The sequence below is a fragment of the Zootoca vivipara genome, chromosome 10, assembly GCF_963506605.1.
Source record: "Zootoca vivipara chromosome 10, rZooViv1.1, whole genome shotgun sequence".
Taxonomy (NCBI): Eukaryota; Metazoa; Chordata; class Lepidosauria; order Squamata; family Lacertidae; genus Zootoca; species Zootoca vivipara.
Genome location: NC_083285.1, coordinates 31,963,834 through 31,986,221, shown reverse-complemented (window position 1 = coordinate 31,986,221; position 22,388 = coordinate 31,963,834). Strand labels below are relative to the sequence as shown.

General features: G+C 41.7%; 1 protein-coding gene across 4 annotated transcripts in view; it reads left to right on the top strand.

Moving 5' to 3' along the window:
* Positions 1-477: 477 nt before the first annotated feature.
* The window catches only part of PPP1R12A (protein phosphatase 1 regulatory subunit 12A), a 101,098-nt gene continuing 79,187 nt past the window's right edge, over positions 478-22,388 (top strand). For 3 of the 4 annotated variants that reach the window (XM_060279679.1, XM_035128543.2, XM_035128544.2), the window contains exon 1: positions 479-880. In XM_060279679.1, coding sequence (XP_060135662.1) covers positions 644-880 — 237 coding nt within the window. In that variant the 5' untranslated portion in view covers positions 479-643. Of the gene's footprint in view, positions 881-22,388 lie in introns of all 4 variants that reach the window. The other variant, XM_060279678.1, reaches the window with a different exon arrangement.

Genomic DNA, 22,388 nt, shown 5'->3' with positions numbered 1-22,388 from the left:
CGCCATTGCAGCCTTTGCTCGGGAAGCAACTAAATCCCATCAACTTCAATGGGGACTTGCTCTCGCGTAAGCCTTGCAAGACGGAGATGCAAGCTCCGTGCACATCACACCCTCGTCGCAGCTGCTGCCCTTACTGCAGCCCCTCCGCCCGCTTCCCGCGGCACGCTCGTATCAGCGCCGGCCTCTTCCCTCCAATCACCGCCCGGAGCTCCCTCAAGAGCGAACTTCATTCGCCGCCCGCTTCTCGTCGAGCGCTCTCGCGAGATGTTACGCGGAAGAAGCCGGGCGCTCCTCTCCCCCTCTCTTTCCGCCCCCGCCCCGCCCAGCGCTTAACTAGTTAGGCAGGCAAGGCAAGGCAGAACAGGCACGCGGGGGGATCCTCTCGGGCGGCGCTTTGGGGCGCTTGTGGGCGGGGCCGAGGGAGCGCGCGCGCCAGCCAGCCAGCGAGCGAGGAAGCGTTCGGCCGCGCGGTGCTGTGTGGGAACCAGGCGGCGCTTGGGCTTCCCCGCCTCCCCCTCCTCCTCCTGGGTGCGGAGCGCCGCCGCTGAGGGAGGCAGGCGAGGCAAGGCAGGGCGGTCGGTCGAGTGATAGCTAGCTAGGCGATAGGGAGCGGGGGAAGAAGGGAACCAGAGCCGAGCAGGGCATGAAGATGGCGGACGCCAAGCAGAAGCGGAACGAGCAGCTGAAGCGCTGGATCGGCTCCGAGACCGACCAGGAGCCGCCGGTGGTGAAGCGCAAGAAGACCAAGGTGAAGTTCGACGACGGCGCCGTCTTCCTGGCCGCCTGCTCGAGCGGAGACACCGACGAAGTGCTCCGGCTGCTGGAGCGAGGCGCCGACATCAACTACGCCAATGTGGACGGGCTCACCGCGCTGCACCAGGTCTGTGTTCTGCCCCCCGCCCCAGGGGCTGGGGCCTAGCTGGGAAGGAGCCCTCCGCTACCCGGGGAGTTGGGTAGCGGAGGCAGCCGCCTGAGGTGCTTGTGTGTGGGGTGGGGGTGGAAAATGCGAACAAACATCCGTCTTCCCTCAGCGCAACGAGGAAGACGTTGGGAAGGACCCCCCCTTCTCTCCCGCCTCCCGGCCGTTAGAGAGAAGCCAGGCCGGCTGCGCGCATCCTTGTTTGTGCCGTAGGAATGTTGTGTTTTGCTGAGGAGGAGGAGGAGGCTGTTTCCCTGTTTGCTTGGGCGGGTTAGGCCGGGGAGCCGGGCCTTGCTTTTTTGCCTGCTTGCCTCCCCTCACCCGCTCCCGGCAGGCACTGACAATTGCGAGGCTCCTCTTCCTTCCTCTCTTGCACTTGGCAGGGTTTGAGGTGCGACGTGGGGTGGGGAGACTCCTCTGAGGGGGGAAGGGGACGCTGACTACCGGGAGGGAGGCTCGAGGGCTCCCCCATTCGTCCCCAGTATATGGCCAGGAACTGAGAGAAATAAGGACCCTTCCTTACCTTCGATAAAAGGTTTGCAACCTCTGGCAGTGATGGAAGTGGCTGCCTGTCCCTTTCCTGCCCCCATTGTGAACGCTGTCGTCTCCCTTCCAAAAGATTAGATTCGCTGCTCAAGCTCCCTCTCCTCCCGAATAGTCCTAAATAGTTCGTATGCTCGCTCTCTCAAAACAAAACAAAACTTGTGTTACAGGTCTTGAACGGTACTTGTTCTGCGCTGTGAAACGCAAACTCGAATTCGTGTTTGGTATGCGTGTTTTTGCCCCCCCCCCCAGTCGTTGTGGTAGTTATTGCGTTTTACCTTGTTTTTGTTTGGCCAACTCCTTCAAACTTAACGTTTTAGTGAAAATGGAAGGAATACCACTTGTGAGGTTTTCTCAAAATGGATGCTTTGTGCATGTTAAAGTTTTATAGGAGTCTGATTGGAATCTCATAATGTTAGCCAAATAAGGAAAGACTGTGGCAATCCAGAGATAATGTGGGTTTGCTTGAATACATTAAGGTTCTCTTAGCAGGCCAAAAGCAATAACAACATTGGGGTCGGTGAATAACAGAAAAGCAAGTATAATCACTTTGACAGTTTGATTTTGGTTTTCAACTCCAGTTGGCTTGGTAGCATCATAGAAATATGGTAATTGGACTCTCCTGTTGAATCAGGTAGAAATTATCTTTGCAGTATATTGGCTGGTTAAGTGTGTGGAGTCTTTTACTAATCTCTGAAATACAGATTTCAATTTAGTATGTATTAAAAATTTATGATGATGAAATGAATAGGAGGAAAGCTCTGTTGTGTTGCTTCAAGAGAGCTGAGGATGGCGTGCATGCTGTGCATATCTTGCTTTTTTTATTGTGCAAGGTCTATAATCAGTTGTGTCTCCTGAATAAAACCTGCCATTCTTCTGTTGACAGGTTGCAATGGTTCAGAGAATTCATATATGCACTATTTACAGAATAAATTACAGAGAGAAGAAACCAAAGAGTAACTAAAACCTGTTAGGATGAAAAACGACAAGACTCTAAAGACTTTACTTCACTGTGATTCTTCATCCTGAAGAAATGGCTTTATTGACAAGGCTGCATTTTATTGGGTTATAATCTATTTACAAGTACTAGAAAATCCAAACTTCATAGAACTACTTGTCACAATACTAAAAAGTTGATACTGCAGTGCTAATGAAGTACTGATCACCACAAGATTATAGGTAATGGTACCTCATTGGCTAGCAACTTCTGCACATTCTTGGTAGCATAATTTAACAATGTGGGCTTTGTCCGTGTTAAACTTCCACTTCTGTCCCCTTAGACTAATGTCAATTAACTTAATATCATAAAATTGGTTAGGCTATAATATCAGTAGGCATCTTGGAGGCTTTGTGAACATGTAGGTGGTTGAAAAGAAAAATCAATGCTTAAGTGGTGTACGTTGCTCTTGACTGCATATGTTTGGGAGCAAATCCTAGTGGAATTTTCAAAGTATGCATAAAACGTAGGCCATAGGCTGTGTATGTGGTGAGGAAATCTCTGAAGAAGTTCCATATTGGGACTGGCAAGGAATAAAGAACTTGGTGTGGGGAAGGAATTGCTACTGTCTCTACTGGCTGTATATTTTTTTAGGTGTAGTGGGCCATAAGAATCCCACACAGGAATCATTGAGCCTGCTTATCTCGCTGCAAGCCCCATTAAACACAGTGGAACTTACTTCTGAGTCAGCATGTAAGCCACGGAAAACCAGAGTTCAGTAACTTTGTGCATGATATAATGTGACTGAAAATATTGTTAACTTTCCAAGATATAGTGCATCTGTCAAACTGTATCCCCCAAATAAGTTTTTAAACCTGGAATTTCATCTACTACATAGAGCCAGTAATATGCTCTTCAACTTAAAACTTATTCATACTAAGGAAATGTCACTCAGCTGCTGTTAGGACCTTCTGTACTGTTAATGGAAACTGAAACTTTGCTGCTGCCATTGCTGGGCAAAATATATATGGTGGCTGGGTCAGTTTTTGTTGGTGCATATACATCATTTGTCAAGATTGAGTTCTGAATGCACATGCTCAGCAACATGATATGGTGCATAGAATCATAGACTTGTAGAGTTGCAATAACAGCTATTTACCTTTAAATGCAACTATGTGATTTAGTGTTTTTAAGTAAGGGCCAGTCACGCTGGTTTAATGAGGAAAGACTATTTTGGATCACTACTTTGTTTATTCTTTAGTCTTCTGTAGTGGTAACATGATTTTGGTTTAAAGAGATGAATAGGTTTTGTATATTTGTGCAGAAAGTAAGAAGTTCAGTGTATTCTCCTCTGATGCAAAATGAGAGTGAAAGATGGTTCAATATTGTTGTCACTTGATAGCAGTTATTAATATTTTTGAATTTTGGTGATTTCCTAGATAGGAAATTATTCTGCAGAAGCCATGTTTCCATATACTTACTGGTCTTTGGATGTCAAATCAAACATAACTGGCACAGAGCAGTAGCACTCTTTCTGAGATGAACTAGAATACAACTTCATCTCTTTCCAAAACTTGTATCTTCCTTTGTAAAAAAGGTACATTTTACTTGATGTCTCTTTTTGTAGGTAAATAAATATTAATGACCTCCAAAACCCGTTGTCTTCTAAAGCTCATCTTCATATAGATTCAAAATATATATTCATATGAACTGCATTTATGGCGTTTGAACTTAATTTTCTATTTAAAAGTTGTTTTGATGCATGCTAAAATGTGTTGTTGGCTAGAGTAACACATCTGCTTCTGGCTGTGCCTTTGTGCACATTACTTTAGTTAGGTACAACATTGCATTTCCAAATAGTTCAATGCAGGTTACAAAAATAAAAGTACATTTAAATTAGAAATGCTAGCCAATGAGTTGGAACAAAAAATAAAATAATCACTGAACATGCCAAAAACAATCAACCAAACACTGAGAAGATCATTTCTTTCCCTGAATGGACAAAGCATTCCAGAACAATGGGACTTCAGCAGAAAAGGCCCTCCCCTTGCTAACACTAAATTTATTTGGTATAGATAATGCATATAGAGCAGGGCTGGTCCCTTAGCTATGTGTGTCCCATGGTGTGACATTACATCTTAAAATGAGCACCTTGAATTGCACCAGAAGCACAAAGGCAGCTTTTGCACAGCACAAGTTGTTTGTGGGTGTGCCTTGCAACACCTGTTAGAAAGCAAACAGCCACTTTTGCATCAGATGAAGCTTCCAAGTCCTCTTTGACGCTGCCCCATTTAAAGTGTACTGCATTAGACTAGGTTAGAAGCTATAAAAGCATGGATCAGCATGGTAAGATAGGCATGCTAGCTTTGTTCTAACACAGCTTGAGAGAATCCCAATGGATATTTTTCTTCTTTGAACTACCCTCTTCACACATGCTGCAAGCAACACACAAAGGTGTTTTGTAAAATCATGTGACTAGTATGTTCATTGACAGGATAATGACCAGTTCCGTTTGCACTAATTCCTGTTTAGTACTTCACAATCGAGAAGTAAATTAAAAATAATAATGTAGAGGGTTTTAATTAGCAAGATGACAAATTACAAGGCTTAGTTTAACAGTAAGTCAATAAAACCTTAAGCAGATTCAGGATGGACTTGGAAAAGTGTCTTGAGGTGTTCGGCTGAAACTTTGGGTATGTTCCTGTGAAACTAAATGTCTTAGATCCCATTGTTTTCAATAGGAGAAGTGAGCATTGACTTAAATGTCTTCCACTAAAACCAGTGAATTGAGCTCTGTTTGGGGCATTGAGTATGTTAACAGTGGTAGACTGAGCCCTTGTCAGTTTTACTTTTCTAAAACGTTCAGTTGTCATTATTTTCAAATAGTTCAGCAAAAACTAGTGGTTTATCAGTTACCATATTTTAACTTGGTTTTATTGTGAGTTGACTTGAGCAGGTAGTGTTAGGAAGATAGTATAGAAATTAAAACAATACAATAACTAAAACTGAGTGATAGAGTTGTATATTGATTCCCCCCCTATTTTTCTTTAGGATTTTGAAAGAGAAGTTATTTCATAGTGCGGTGATACTAATGTGTTATTCAGTTGACCAGAGTTCATTATCAAGTAAGCTAAATGATTTTGCTTTTGGATGGTATAATTTGAAGCAATGGACATAACTATCTATGTATGCTCTCTTGCTAGGGTTTCAGCAGATCTTTTATTTGTTGCACAAGTAAATCAACTTGTGATAGTAACTCTTGGTGCTAAATGTTATTAAGTATCAAGCCTAAGAAGCTTTTAACAACAGGGCACATAACTCGGCTAAGGTTGTATAGATAAGCTACAGAGTATACTAGTGTGTTTGCAAGATTTTATGCCAATAGCACAAACATTGAGTTCTTGTTCTGTTGCTTTAGTAGTTAGTTGTTGCTGTATTGGTTCAAGAGAATGAACTTGTTCATTGTGATACCCTTGGTGTAAAACATACAGAAATTGAGATGCTAGGAAGAAATTATTAATAGTGTATCATAGAAAGGTAGCTAGAGTAACCAACCAGTAATATTTCATGAAATGCAGCCTGTCCTATGGGAAGAATGAATATATGTGATATATATGGGTCCCCAGACTACGGTCAGCGGGCTGGATACGGCCCAAAGGCCTCTTTTATCCGGCCTGCGACGGCCCATGCCTACCGCTCTTAGTGGTGCGGCGCGGCTGCCCACTTCTGGGTCGGTTGTGTGCCAGAAATAGCTTGCGCGCATGCGCAAGCGTAACTTCCAGTGCACTTCCGGGTCATAGGAGGCCCGTGCGCATGCGCACAAGCTATTTCCGGCGCTCCTCCGACCCAGAAATGCGCCGGAAATAGCGTGTGCACACGTATGGGCGCATGCTCATGCGCGCTCCCCCGCCCTCTGGCCCGCTGTGCGATCGGAGCTGTAGGCACCGGCCCGAAGCCGGGTATATATATCACCATAAGCTTAGGTACCATGTAAGTCTGCTGTGTCGACCAGATGCATGTAAAAAGACAACTTGGGGATAATCACATGTTAGAAATTAGCCAAATGACAGGCATGTTTTGGTGCAGGTCCAGTTGTGACCATGTGGAGATCTCTGGCTGCCAGGTTGGTGACTGACATCTCCATCTGGCTGGCCCTTCAGTCTTTCTTAAGCAGGTAAGCAGAATTGCTTATTTATTTAGGCAAACTAAGGCCTGGGGGACGGATCTGGCCCAGTTGCCTTCTAAAGCTGGCCCGCGGACGGTCCGGGAATCAGCGTGTTTTTACATGAGTAGAAGGTATGCTTTAAAATGCATCTCTGGGTTATTTGTGGGGCATAGGAATTCATTCATCCCCCCCCAAATAGTCTGGCCCCCCACAATGTTTGAGGGGCAGTGGACCGTCCCCCTGCTGAAAGTTTGCTGACCCCTGTTTATTGTATTTATATCCCACCTTTTTGTCCAAGGAGTACATGGTTCACCTCCCTTCTCAGTTAATCCCTACAATGACCCTGTGAGGTAGGTTAAGAGGCTGTGACTGGCCCAAGGTCACCCAGTGAGATTCATGACTGAGTGGGTATTTGAACTCTGATGACCCAGCTCCTTGTCTGCCACATTAACCCAGGGCCGAAACTAGTCAAAGACCCAGTTTGGCACACCCACCCATACACATTTGCTTACATAGACAGTTGCCCCCCCCCATAGCTTCGGCTCTGCTCTAACCATTACACAACACTGGCTTCCTAGAGTACTTCTGCTATGGGACAGGTATCTAAATTAAGTAGGTAAATATGGAGAAAGCAAAATGACACTTAGAGAAGGATCTGAAATATTTTTCTTGAAGCTTGAATTTGTTTTATTCTGTATTTTGTTTGATGGTTTAATGTGTTGTTAACCACTTTGAGATTTTTTCTTTAAAATACAAAGAGGTACAGTCAAACCTCGGTTTACACCTACCTCTCTTTGCGACCGCTTTGGCGAGCGACCGCTGCGGACCCGGAAGTGTTTACATCCGGGTTCCGCAGTGTCGGATGCGCAGACGCGATCTGCACAGTGCGTGCGCATAAGTGCCCTATCGGCGCTTCATGCATGCGCAGAAGCGTGCCTTCGGGGAGTGACTGCTTGGCGAGCGACCGTCTCCACGGAACAGATTGCGGTCGCAAACCGAGGTACCACTGTATAGAAATGACATAACAACAATAAATTCCATTGGGGAAGAAATGGTGCATAGACATACTGTTGTGGCATCCACAACCTAGGTCAGGCATCCCCAAACTTCGGCCCTCCAGATGTTTTGGACTACAATTCCCATCATCCCTGACCACTGGTCCTGTTAGCTAGGGATCATGGGAGTTGTAGGCCAAAACATCTGGAGGGCCGCAGTTTGGGGATGCCTGACCTAGGTTTAAGGTGTCATTGGGTGATTAGTTTCTAACACTCCACTTGGCCTACGCCAGGCATCAGCAACCTCCGGCCCATGAGCTGCCCACTTGGCAAGTCCCCCACGCGCTGCGGTAAACCAATGCAGCGTGGCACGGGGACTCACTGAGCAGTGCCGGAAATCGCGTCTACGCAGCCACAGAAGTGATTTCTGGCGCTGTGGACATTTTGGAAATGGGCAGTCAGCACCGGAAATCGCTTCTGCACAGCTGCGGATAGTCCGTGGGAATCCTCCGGCCCAACGGCAGAGAAGGTTGCCGACGCCTGGCCTATGCCCTTGATAAGGAAAAACAGTATAGCTGTATATACTAGTGTGAAGACTGCACGTATCTTTTTGCACATACACAAGATAATCTGCTGCTTGCATGTCATTGTAATAGACAGCTTGTATGGTTATAAGGGACACATTCTTCTCTACATGCATGTAAACTGGCCCTAAATTGTTTCAGATGTGGTTTACAAAAAAATAAAATAAATCTCTTTACCTCTGTCCTTTGGTTAGGGAAAGTTTATAGGCAAAGTTTTCATCACTTTTGTTTAGTATTGCGGACTAAATCTATACAAAATTTGTTATTCAGAACTCGTTATAGTAATAAGAGAAAAGTACACCAGAGAATCAAGAAGTTAGCATCTTTTGAATGAAAATGACTATTTTTCATTGAAGGTAGACTGTTAAGTGTTATGGATTCATTCCTGCTTTATTACTGTTTAGAGACAATTTAGTTTGCCTGTTTGAGTACGTTTATTGAGTACATAGTTCAACATATGAAACTGGAAGGATACTGTATTAGGAAATGCAGAGTTACAGGCAGATAGCACTAACTTAAAGGGTCACAACTTCATTTGCATTGTGTACATAAACTGCCACATCATTCCATGCAAATGCATGAAATCCTTATTAGCATAGCTCTGTTTATCTGAGTTTTAAAAATCTTGTTTAACTATAAAAAGGCAAACTCCAGTAGAGCTGCAAAACAGTAGGGCTCCTAGTAAGCAATGCAAGGTCTGATGCTATCTGGTGGGCGGAGACATTCCACATTCTCATGTATTGCTGGATACATTCCTGAAATGACAGTCAGTGGAAAATGTGGCATAGAATGGAGGCTTTCCTCAGCTGTCACCTTCTTATAGTCTGTTAGTGTATTGTTAGAACAATAAAGCAATATGACTGGTTCATATTTATAACAAAATGTTATCCATGAATATTAAGAATGTGCTTATTTCACAATAACTTGATCATATAAATATAGTTATTCTGAGCATTGCCAGCAAATATAGTTTCTTAAAGTCTGAGAATTTAGGAAGTATTGTATATGCCAAAAAGTTCAATGTCACCCTATATGAAAGAAGGAAGATAAGGCATAGACTAGATAAACTGCCATTTTTCAGTAGAACAAAATGCATTGATAGAGGTTCATTGCTGCTGGTTTATTTTGCCACTAGTGTGATGTTTAAGTCTATGATGTACTCTGTCCCACAGAATGAGCATTTACAGTGCAGCCACCAGTATACAGTGATCTGACAGTGCAGTCTTATACATGTCTACTCATAAGTAAGCCCTAGTAAGTTCAATGGGACATAGTTTCTCAGAAAATTATTGTGGGATTGCACCTAAATACATTTACAGGTACAAAGAAACTTAAGAGAAGTTGTATATGTTTACCCAATCAGTTGTTGGCTGTATTAATGCTTGTAGGTTATTGTAATTACAGCCTTGCAGTTAGAGTTGCTCACCTGGGGGCCGGGGCATATAATATTGCTTCTGGGGAAGTAGTTTGCCAGATTCACTGCCTTGTGATACATAGATTAGGTATGCATTGGTGAAAATGCTGGTAGTGTTGTACTTCTGTGAGACTTAATAGAATAAACTTGAATTAGGCTTTCAAAAGGGTTCTGTAACTGTTAAATGGAAACCTGATTGCTACATCTTGATCAGTAGAAAAAGGCATTTTAGTATGTTCCGAACAAATAGCAGGTACAGTGGTACCTCGACATACGAATGCTTTGACTACCGAAGGTTTCGACTTACGAAGTCAACAACCCCGGAAGTTTTTTCGCTGCGCGTGTGCGTTCTGCGCCTGCGCAGAAACACAAAATTGTGCTTCGCGCATGCGCAGAACGGGTGCTTTGACATCTGAAAACCTCGACTTACGAAGAGCACTGCGGAATGGATCGACTTCGTAGGTCGAGGTACCACTGTAGTAGGATTCAAATAGCTTGCAACATCAGCCTGTACAAGAACATGAAAGAAAAGAGTAGCAAGGCACAAGCTTATACTTTTTCATTAAAAAACCTTCAATATAAGTTTACTAACTATGGTTTCTTTTCTGTAAATATTACCGTCTATATATCTTAGAACTGTGAACTGTTTGCAATTTACTTACATAAAAATTATAACGTCATGTGACTACTTCTGTTGCTGTAATGACTTAGCTACAGTAACAAAGATTTGAAATACTAACAGAACAATCCTAAATTTGTTTAGAGTGTGTCTCTCTCCCTCTCCTTCAGTCTGAGGTGGAGTAAACCATACATCCCGAGGAGTGACATCATCTGGACAAGACTGAGCTAACCTAAAACCAGTGTTCGAAACTCCCATTGTTCTAGGTGCATTTTGCGACAGAGAATTTCATTAGCTTTTTTTCATGGACTTTTTTCTGCCTTCCCACTTCCAACTACTGTCTGAATACTGGAGAAGAGACTCACTTAAGAATATTAGGGGGGGTAAGGGAAAGGACTAGACTATGTGGAAAATTAACATAATATTTTAACTGCAGTTCATTCATTTTCAGCTTTGTATTCTTATAAAAAAGAGTGCCTAGATATTATGTTGTTGTGTCTATAACCTCGGAATAAGGTGCCATTTAGCTCCTAGCTTTTCTATCTCTGTTTCTAACACTGACTAAAACCCTTCATAAAACACTAGAAAATTTGCATCCATGCAAAGGAAAACCTCCCTCAAATGGAGCACCCGAGCATGAGTCAGGTTTCCCAGAGTACAAAAAGAGACTTGGAAATATGTTTCAAAGTCCATATGGCATGCTGGGCCTAGGACTTGGACATAAAAAAGTAGGCCTACAATGGGATCTAAAGCATGATCTCATTAAGGAAGAGTTAGAAATAATGATCAGGATCCTTTTCCAATTTTACAAAAATCTGCTGTGGGGTGGTCCACAGTCCCAAAATAGCAAATAGCAGGAATGTATGCTAGCTAACATTTATAACCACAGCCAATGAATCTGGGCCTAAACATGAGGTGGCCATTAAGACCCTTTTTGCAGTTGCAATATAACTTTTGACTCTGGCTGGAAGATTACTGCTGCCAATATATTCATGTGATAGCAGGGTGGATAAAAATCAATGATTTTTTTAAAAAAAATCAAAAAAATCGGATTTTTTTGATTTAAATCTGATTTTTTTGATTTAAATCGATTTTTTTGATTTAAATTGATTTTTTAAAAATAAAATGCTTTTTGAGGAAAATATATTACCATCCAAAGGTTATTCCATCATGAAATAAAGATTAGTTTTTTAATTATGTAGAATAAGGTTGTATATGTTTAATTTTTTGGGTAAATAAATTCCATTAATCCATTCACAATGTCATGCTCTTCCAGAGGTTTTTGTAAGATTATTGGGCAGTTTCTCTGCCTACAAGATGATATCACAGATGCTTGGTTTACTTTAGCAGTTCTCAAAACTGAATTTGACTCAACAGAGATCACATGCCTCTTCTTCACAGCAAAAATGTTATAACATGAACAGAGTTGAGAGAAAAGACCTTAATCCTATTGTTCTACAAACCTATGAATACAGAAACAACCCCTTCAGTGCTAAGTTTCAAGAAGTTCAGTGAATAGAACAGAAACAATATTTTTCTGATTGTTTGGAGTGGACAGTATTTAAGTTTTTCATGTGTAGGCTGGGCTGACAGTCTAAATTTCTTAAAATATATATATTTTGTTTTTGTTTAGCCAAATTAGTTAACAAGCATGGATGTTTGTTTAAGCAGATAACATATGCTGTAATGTTATTGTTTCAGTTGAATAAATCTATTTAAATTGTTATTATTAAGGTAATGATTATTTTTCTCCTTCCTAAGTACAACAGTAAAGTTGTCCAAATATGAATGATTAACCTATTAAACTGGGGATAAAAAACTAATATGAAAAGTTGTTATTCTAAAAATCTTCATCTACTTGCATATTAAAGTTATACCAGCAAGAATTGGTGGAGTCTCCTTCTTTGGAGGTCTTTAAGCAGAGGCTTGACAGGCATATGTCAAGAATGCTTTGATGGTGTTTCCTGCTTGGCAGGGGGTTGGACTGGATGGCCCTTGTGATCTCTTCCAACTCTATGATTCTATGATTCTATGAATTAGTCTTTATGTAGAAAACTATGATTTAAATCAAGCCTTACTGACTAGTGATTTAAATCGTGATTTAAATCGTGATTTAAATCAGTTTGATTTAAATCAAATCCACCCTGTGTGATAGGGTCCAAGATTCATTAGAAAATTCAGACTAAACACCATACCTTTTTTGAACTCCAGCTTAAATTTAACTACCCAAGATGTAGAGAAGACCGTAGCTGAAGCTGGTGCCAGGGGAGAGGATTTGGAACATAATTGCTCAATTTGCTTGCTACTTCCTCAAAGCAGACATGAGAATAGTAGATGATGTAAAGTTGCAGGCGTTTTTTTTTTTTTTTTTTGCTGTGTGTGTGTACCATGATTCAAGCAGTGACATGCTCCAGCAAGAAGACACTTCACATAGTATGCAAAGTAACTCAGAAAGGTAGGAATCATGAGATCCATTCAAGCTCATCATTTATGATAGCATTCTGTATACCAGATTGACCCATTTCATATACCATAATGACCCATAAGGAGGGTGAATGAAGAATAAGTGCTGTTGCTCATCTGAAACTCAGGTGAGTTGGATGGATGGATGAAGAAGACAGTGGGGATGAATGAGAACCCAAATCGCTGACTCACAGACTTCTACGCTAAAAAGTCATGTTTCCTCAAAGTCCCAGTATGCAAGGATCAAACAGTCACGTGCAGGAAAGTTCATCTAAGGATAGCAAAAGAAGTTATGAGGCAACACCAAGATGCAGAGAACACAAATTCTGGTGTTCAGAAAGAATAATTAGCACAATGATTTTGGCTATTTTCAGTTAAGATAGATAAGACAGATACTTCAACATAAATAAGTGGGTCACAAGGTCAGCTAACAAAACTTTTTGCTTGCTGGGTGTGGGGAGTAGTAATGAGGTATTACTGCCTTTTACAGTTTGCCACAGCAAAAGTACCTATGTCCATTCGCATGGATTTCCTGACCTGAGACCTTTTCTGGTGTGGAAGGGAGGGGTTCCTGATGTTTTGTTTGTTAGTGGTTTTGAAGAGTTTTTGTTCCTTGGGCTGGGGGAATGGAACAGATCAGGGTGTTAGTGTCTCAGGATGACTAGATGATGCATATATTGAATGGCATTTTGTTATAAGAGTGGAAGGACTTAGTGTCTAGGCACGAAGGTGAGATTTTCAAAAAATGAACTAGTGTTTCTCCAGGAATTGCACCCCAAATCTCTCAAACTAGAGGAAACAAAATCTCGTGTTCTGTATGTTTGTTGAATGGTACACCACTCTGGGTATGTCGGAGGTATGGGAGTGTGGATATAGGAATTGTTTAACGGATAAATTTTATATTTAAAGATTGAAAAAATTCCCCAACCACATCTAGAGTCCCTTCTGACCCATTGGTTTTAGTCAGTGGAGGGGAAAACATGTCCCAGCTTCAAACTGGTTTGAGACTGATCCATGGATATATTGGAGGAATGAGGGGGCTTAATTCCAGTGGATTGAAAGCTGCCCACATAACTCCCATTGAGCACCCTGTTTTGACTACTGCTGCTGGCTGCAACACTGCTATCAGTAGATTTACACCAGCTGTGGGGAGCTTTAGGTGTTAGATGTTGCTGAACTACAACTCTCATAATCATTGGCCATGCTTGCTGGAACTGATGCGAGTTGGCGTCAAGCAACATCTAGAGGGCCAAAGGTTCTTCACACCTGATCAACTGACAACTTTAAACACAATTTTGAAATAACATTACTCCTCGAAGGAATTGGTGCCTTTTGGGGGGGGCAGTTATTGGTGTGTCTAGTACAGGTACATTCTATCTGGAAATTCATCTGGTGTGTTGCAGTGGGAATTGATAGTGAACACATATGTTCATATTGCTATTTAGACTAAATAATAAATAATTATAATTGTTTTAATATTTTCAGAATTCTGTGACTGCCCAGATTCATCTGAAAATATAAATCAAACAGTTGAGTCAAACTCTTAGAATCTTTCATTTTACAACAGAACACTGTCATCTTAGCATGCAAGTTACAACAAATAACCTCTCCTTTGAATATAAGATACTGTATATTCCTGCGTATAAGACTAATTTTTAACCCAGGAAAATCTTCTCAAAAGTCGGGGGTCGTCTTATATGCCGGGTCATATTTCTTATACGGCGAGTATATCCCAAACTATATTTTAACTGGAAAAGTTGGGAGTTGATGCATACAGAATTGCTCTGGTCATTTTTTAAGGAAGTGTGCATACTCTTTCATTAAAATCAGGTTTGAAAAGTATTGTATTTATATCTTTTATCTTACGTTTCATAAACTCTGAACTATGTTTGAATGAAGATTATATTATTAACTGCTTCAAGAGGTCTGAGTTCAAATCATGTTAAATGGTAAGATGTTCTTGAGTAAAAGACGCTTCCATCAGCACACTTGTATGTAGTTCCCCTTTTAGATTGTCTAGCCAGAAGCTTGGAGTTGGGCTATTTAAAGTTTGAGGGAAAAATAGCATTTAATGCAATATAGTCTTGATACATTTTGAAATGGGTATTTGCATTTTTAACAAATACAATAATTTTTTCCATGTGCTAGGCGACTTCTGTCTGCTTGGCTGTTTACTTTTCAGCTGCATCAAGTATATCTGTAAATGCTAAACCTTAACATTTGAACTATTGGTGCTGCCTAGCCAACAAGGTTGCTCCATTTTTGTTTTTGTTTTGTTCTTTGCAGATAGTTGACCAACCAGTACAGTGATTCAGTTAGCAGTTAAAATGTAACCGGAAATAATTGCCTAATTTTTGTGGTGTATGATACCAACTTCTGTTCCTGTTCTCCTTTTTCTTAAGTGTATGAATGTCCCTAAATAGATCAGAACTAAGTTGCCTCTTCTGTCAGTGACGACCAGAATTACAGAAGCCTTGTTCAGAGTTTATGAAATATTGTTGGTTAATAATGTCATTTGCAACCACATAGAGCAGAAACAAATAATGTTATCTATTTGAAACAAGCAAAACCCATGGAGTTAAGTTTGCAAGTATTGTGTGGGATCCAAATGTGCTGGGGTTTTAAATTGCTCTTTAGGGTTCGGTTGGGGAGGACCTAATGTGGGAAAGAGATTGTTAGACCATAGCTCCTTGTCTTCAAAATCTTATACAAGTTGAGTTGCTGTATTATGTGAAAATCAGTAATGCTGTAGTGTTCTTGTAGAAATGGTTTTGTCATACAAATGGGACATTGAATCCCTGCCATTTATCACATAGTAAATGTTTAAGACTGGATCTACTTGTGTTTAAATTTGGAAAGCAGTGTGACACAGCATTTGCACTGTAATTTGTTTCTTTTAACTTGTTAAAAAGAACCCCACCATATGCATAAGTACTCCAAATATCTTCCATAAGTAAGCTTGGGATTGTTAACTCAAAATAAAACCAAGATAAGATCTGATCAAACTTTATCCCTTTAACTTGGCTTCATTTTGGCCATAAAAAGCAAATCCAAATAAAAAGCATGTTAACATTTTTGGCATTCCTTAAAAAGGAAGCAAAACAATAATGAGTTCTGAATGAGAGAACTCTCCCGTCTTGTGAAGTAGAAATGGAGTAGTTGCTAATGATTGGCTTGCTATCTTGATATGTTTTAGCCATGTGATTTTTCTAATTTTTGAACACAAAATTAAGACTTACTGTCTTTATAGAGTAACCATTGTTCTCAGATAAGAGGCATGCTCTTAATTTTGAATATTAAATGCAACTTGCCATTTTTTGTTGAGATATTTAATTGTACTGGACATTTTAAAAACGTGTAGGCTGCCTTCTATAAAGACTGTTTACAACCTTAAAAGGCAATCTAATAGACAAAATTTAAAGCCAGTAAATACACATTTCAGTAAATAAAATTTAAAATACAACCATACGTTCAGTAGGTAGAACAGTTCTCAAAGCCTCAGTAACTCCTAAAGGCTTAGATGAATGCATGCGTCTTCAGGGGGCACCAGTAATCTACAATGTAGACTCCAGCCTTATTTTCAAGAGGACATAGTTCCATAAACTGAGTGCTAACACAGAAAATGCCCTCCCCCTGGACTGCTCTAGTTGTGGGACATCTGACAAAGTCCCTCCTGAGATTTTAGTAGCTGGGCTAGTCTGTATGGACATAGGTGTTCCCTTGGGTAACTAGGTTGCAAGTTGTTCATGGCTTTAATTCATCAATAGAATTGTAAACTTGACCTAGCAACAAATTAATTCCTAGTGCTGCTCTATCAGCAGGTAAATTACATTAACATAGTGGGCTCCACATAGATCACATGACAGTAGTCCAGCTTTGAGATTGCCAGCACATGGATAATTGTGGCCCGGACATCCCTGTCTAGTAGCTCTTATTTGGTGCACCAGCTGAAACTGGAAAAAGACTTTTGGTCACTGCAGACACTTGTGCCTCCGATAACACTGGTTCCTTGAGCACTTTGGGCTCCTCCCTTGCACCACAATGTATCATTTGCTGTCTTATAACAGGGAGCATTTCCCAGTACCATGTAAAATGTACAAGGTGTCCACACTTTCTCTCGCAGCATGCATGCAGGCCACAAACACAAGTATCATCTATCTCACACACTATACAGCCACACATATGTCTCTTCTCTTTGCCCAAGTGTATCCCTCTGTCTCTCTCATGCCTGTGCTGTCTAATCCCCCATTTAGAAAAGACCCTACATGTATGACAGAAACACCTTCCATTTCTCAAACAAACAAAAAATCCCCCCGACAATGAAAAGAAATGGGCACTGGATTGCATGAATGGTCACTGGATTGACAATCCCTATATTGGACTATAAGAACAGCTTAATTTGTCTGAATTGATATTCTCTACTTTCCCCCCTGAATATTTTGTTTTAAGACTCTCTTTAAAAGTTCAGGAGCCTCTGCACAAATGCCAGCGTAAACAATGTATGCCTATTTTAAGGTCCTAAAGACTAATTTGGCCATGGTATAGTTGAGGGCAATTTAAAGTAGTATGTTCTGTCATGGGAAGTAACATAATCGCCTAGGTAAAGTTTTATTTCAAAGCTGTATCATTACCCTTGAATACCCAAATATGTTTGTTTTGGTTAGGGTAAACAAGTGTTCTTATAATTCTATCAACCACATAGGCTGTTTCTGCTTGAGAGATTGTGTATTCATCAGTTGTCATTTCCCCCCTGTTCAAAATATCTTTGGATGCTAAGGCATCACTCTCCTGTATCATAAATTTCAAGTGCAACCTTGGAGACTGGTGGTAAACATATTCTTCATTGAAATGTAGGGTGGGAGTCTATTTCATTGCTTACAACCATTAATTGACACTCAGTCCAAGTTGCAAATAAGCATTGTTTTTTATGCTCAATCAGAACAGCAACTCTTAGCTTGTAAATAGATGGGCTTCAAACCTACCCTGCTTTATGTACTTGTTTATAACTATGAAGAGTAGTTTCAAATTGTTTCCTGTTTCTGACAAACTAGTAATGAAAATAGATCCAATTGAAAAGAGCTCTTAAGTTATTGCTGCAGACAGAGAATGTTCATTAGCAGGTGGTCATACAGTAAAAAGGCGTCTGAATGATAGAAATAATTCTAAACTTGACACATGATGAAACTAATAGTCTTCTAATTTGATACTATGAGCACATAATTTTCTTCATTATATTTTGTATTCCTTCCAGTCTTCTTCTCAGTGGCATTTTAGTGTCATAATGAGTTTTTCTGAGTGCTGGTAGCATGTGCTGACTGAGAATTTGAACTAAGTTTCTATATCAAAGCCCATTGCTTTAGCCTAGGGGTTTGTGAGCCTTTTTTCCAGTTGAGGATTGCATTCCCTTGAGGAGCATCTTTTGGGGGTTGCAGGCTAGCAGTGGCTAGGGCACGAATTGGTGATGAATGAGTTTTCTTTTCTCTTTTTCTTTCTCTGCTGAAATCCACAGTGCCCCCTCCCCCCTCCATGTCATCTCTATCTTTCTGTTACCCCGTCTGTATCTCTTTGTTTGGGGCCTTTTTCTTTTCCCCCTTCCATATTAATGCAGATAGGAAGTGATCATGGTCAAATGCTTCTCCTTTTCAGCACACTCTACTTTTGTATTTCCGTCCTACTCTCCTTTCCTCTCCTAGTTTCTTCTACTCTGTTGGTCATTGCAAGGCTCTTTTTGGCCTTGGGCTTACCTAAAAGCCACACCTCCCCCCTCCCCCTTTGTGCAAAAGAATCAATTTTTCAGAGGGATGGCTAAGAGAGCAAGAGTGAGACTGCTGCACCTAGAGGGCTGCATAAAAGGCTTGGGGACCTTAGCTTCCTCATCATTGCTCTAACCACAGCAGCATTGGTTCTGAGAAGTAATTCTTATGGTAGGGGTTCTACAAATCTTTGGAACCAGTTGTTATGTCCTGCTTTTCGAGATTCTTAATTCCCCACATGTTTATGCACTTCTCTGTTTTGGCGTTACTGATTATTGCCTACCATATAATTAAGTTCCTTTAGAAAGCTTGTAACTTGCTGAACCTCAAAAACATGATAATATTTCTACAGGGAATTTTTATAGTCATTTCTGTGACTATAATCACCCCAGAACTAAGAGGATCCGTGGGGAGCAGAAGCTTAAAAGGAGGGGGGGGTCTCCTCTAAGTTCTAAATGGGTGTGTGGGTGTATGATTTACCCAAATCTTATTTGAGGTGCACATATCCCATTTCCTAATTCCTTTCTTCATATGTTGGCTATTGGTATGGGGGTAAAATGCTTGATGATATGCAATGCCATTTTGTAGAAGACCGTCTTATGGAGGTGTTGCTATATCACCGTGGAAGCCCAAAGCTTATTTTAAAGATTACACTCCCATGTTTTTTTTATTAGTCCACAGTTAAATTGTCTCTTTCCCAACAACTAGATTTTCTTTGCTTTTTTGTTTTCTTGTTAGTGAGGATGGTAGGCACAGTTACCTTGAGTCTGTCTATTTTGATAATGACTTCTGTGTGGAATGAGAACAGCAATTTGTTGTTCCATTCCAAAGTCTATCTGTTCACCATCTGCCCATCACTATCTGACCATCATTCAGATGGTCCGCTCCCGCCACTTAATGGATCCAATTGGCTTCCAGAGAGTGGTAGGGGTTGTTTTATTCCATGTTGATGGCCTTTCAGCTGATTCCCTGGTGGCCCGCTGGAATGTGGAGTTAACCAGGGCTATTGGCTGTCTGGCTCCGAAGCACCCTCTCTGATTGCATGGAGCCCGGACAGCCCCGTGGTTTTCCCCGGAGCTGAGGGTGATGAAACAATCGCTGAGACGGCTAGAGCGCCAGTGGTGGAAAACTCATTCTGAATCAGACCAGACATGGGTTAGAGCTCAACATCGAGCCTACCAAGTGGCAATGGCGACGGTGAAGAGGACCTTCTTTGCCGTTTCTATTGCATCTGCAGAAAACAGCAGCAGGAGACTTTTTCAGGTGGTTCACAATATATCAGAACCACCTTCATCATCGGAGCCTGGTAGGAACCCCAAGATCTCCTGCAATGCTTTTGCAAAGTTTTTTTTCAGATAAAGTCGCTCAGATTCGGAAGGAGGTAGACTCCACCATGGGAGCAGGGCCAGGGCGGGAGAGTGCTAGAGCCCTGTCTAGTCATGTTATATGGGATCAATTCAAATCTGTTACCTCCGAGGATGTGGACAGGCTGCTTGGACGAGTGAAACCAACTACCTGTCTCCTTGATCCTTGCCATCCTGACTAATAAAAGCAAGCCGGGAAGGGCTGGGCGATGGGCTCCGTGGGGTGGTGAATGCTTCCCTCTACGAGGGAGCCTTCTCAAACCCACTGAAAAAGGCGGTCATTAAAACGCTTCTTAAAAAACCATCTTAGATGCAGCCAATATGGCCAACTATCGCCCAGTCTCAAATCTACCATTCTTCAGCAAGGTGGTTGAGTGGGTGGTTGCTGAACAACTCCAAGCACGCCTGGAAGAAGCGGACCATTTGGATCCCTTCCAGTCGGGATTCAGGCCTCACCATGGGACTGAAACTGCCTTGGTCGCGCTGGTCAATGATCTCCGGCGAACTAGGGACAAAGGTGAGAGCTGTTTCCTAGTTCTGCTGGATCTCTCAGTGGCCTTTGACACCATCGACCATAACATCGACCATAACATCCTTCTGGACCGTCTAGAGGGGCTGGGAGCTGGGGGCACTGTTCCCTCTCGCAATGAGGTTCCGCTCCTTCCTCCTGGGCCATGTTCAGAAAGTGGTGTTGGGGGATGAATGTTCAGACCCCTGGGCTCTCACTTGTGGGGTGCCTCAGGGTTCTGTCCTCTCCCCCATGCTTTTTAATATCTATATGAAGCCGCTGGGAGAGATCATCAGGGGGTTTGGGCTGGGTGTTCATCAGTATGCAGATGACACCCAGCTCTACCTCTCTTTTAAATCAGAACCAGTGAAGGCAGTGAAGGTCCTGTGTGAGTACCTGGAGGCGGATTGGAGGATGGATGGCGGCTAATGGATTGAGGTTGAATCCTGACAAGACAGAAGTACTGTTTTTGGGGGACAGGAGGAGGGCAGGTGTGGAGGACTCCCTGGTGCTGAATGACACAGCTGTCCATGGAAGCACAGGTTAATTCTGTGTCCAGGGCGGCTGTCTACCAGCTCCATCTGGAACACAGGCTGAGACCCTACCTGCCCACAGACTGTCTCGCCAGAGTGGTGCATGCTCTGGTTGTCTCCCATTTGGACTACTACAATGCACTCTACGTGGGGCTTCCTTTGAAGGTGACCCGGAAACTGCAATTAATCCAGAATGTGGCAGCTAGACTAGTGACTGGGAGTGGCTGTCGGGACCACATAACACCGGTCCTGAGAGATCTACATTGGCTCCCAGTACGTTTCCGAGCACAATTCAAAGTGTTGGTACTGACCTGTAAAGCCCTAAACGGGCTTGGTCCTGTATACCTGAAGGAGCGTCTCCACCCCCACCATTCAGCCACTGAGATCCAGCACCGAGGGCCTTCTGGCGGTTCCCTCATTGCGAGAAGTGAGGTTACAGGGAACAGGACAGAGGTCCTTCTCAGTAGTGGCACCCGCCTTGTGGAACGCCCTCCCAGCAGATGTCAAGGCAATAAACAACTATTTTACATTTAGAAGACAACCAAAGGCGGCCCTGTTTAGGGAAGTTTTTAATGTTTGATGCTGTACTGTTTTTATATTCGGTTTGAAGCCGTCTAGAGTGGCTGGGGAAACCCAGCCAGATGGGCAGGGTATAAATAATAAATTATTATTATTTATTATTATATTCACATAGGCACTTTAAAATGAGTTGAGCCCTGTATTATTGCTTTGTTGTGGAAGGAGAATTGTGCTGATCAAAGGGTCCTTCTGTAAACTGAGTGTCAATGTAGTATCAAACCCATTGTACTTAACAGAAATACTTCTATTTCATGGTATAATGGACACATCTACATCTACTGTGTGTCACTGTGTGCTGTATAGTCAAAAGCTGTTCTGTGTATTGGAGAAATGTGCTGCTGATTTTAATAATGCATTGCTGTAATCCACCCTGGGGCATTGTGGTGAAGGGTGAATAAGAAATCGAATTAATAATAATAAAACAAGAAGGGATTGTAAGGAGCTTCAGATGTATGTCTCCATACTAGCGCAATGGCAAATGGAATTCAGTGATTTTTTTAAAAAAAATTGTATTGCAAATTTCATCCAGTATTCTTTCCATTACATTATGTGGAACAATTGGTCAGGCAATAACATAATGAACTTTTATATGCTTGTGGTAGCTAGAATTCTCTGTGTGAAATACTGGAATTCACCATTAACACCCAAAATCAAATAGTGGAAGGATAAAATATTGGAGTTTGTAGTTATGGCTAAGTTGACAATTTCTTTAAGATATTAAGGAAACAAGACAAGTTTCTGGTAATATAACAGAATTACATCGATTGTAGGATGTATGGCTTATTATCCAATGAGTTAGGGTTTACCATGGCTTAATGCATAATCATACAATAGGCAGATCAGTGGTACATATCTATCAATCTATATCAATCCATCTGCTTGAAACTGTGTTTCAAGAAATTTGAAATACATGTTTGTATTGTGGTTAAGTATTTCTTCTAGGAAAAAAAGCAAAATGATGCATATAGGGAATAAAAATTATAGCTTCATGTATGTATTTGCATGGTTTGAA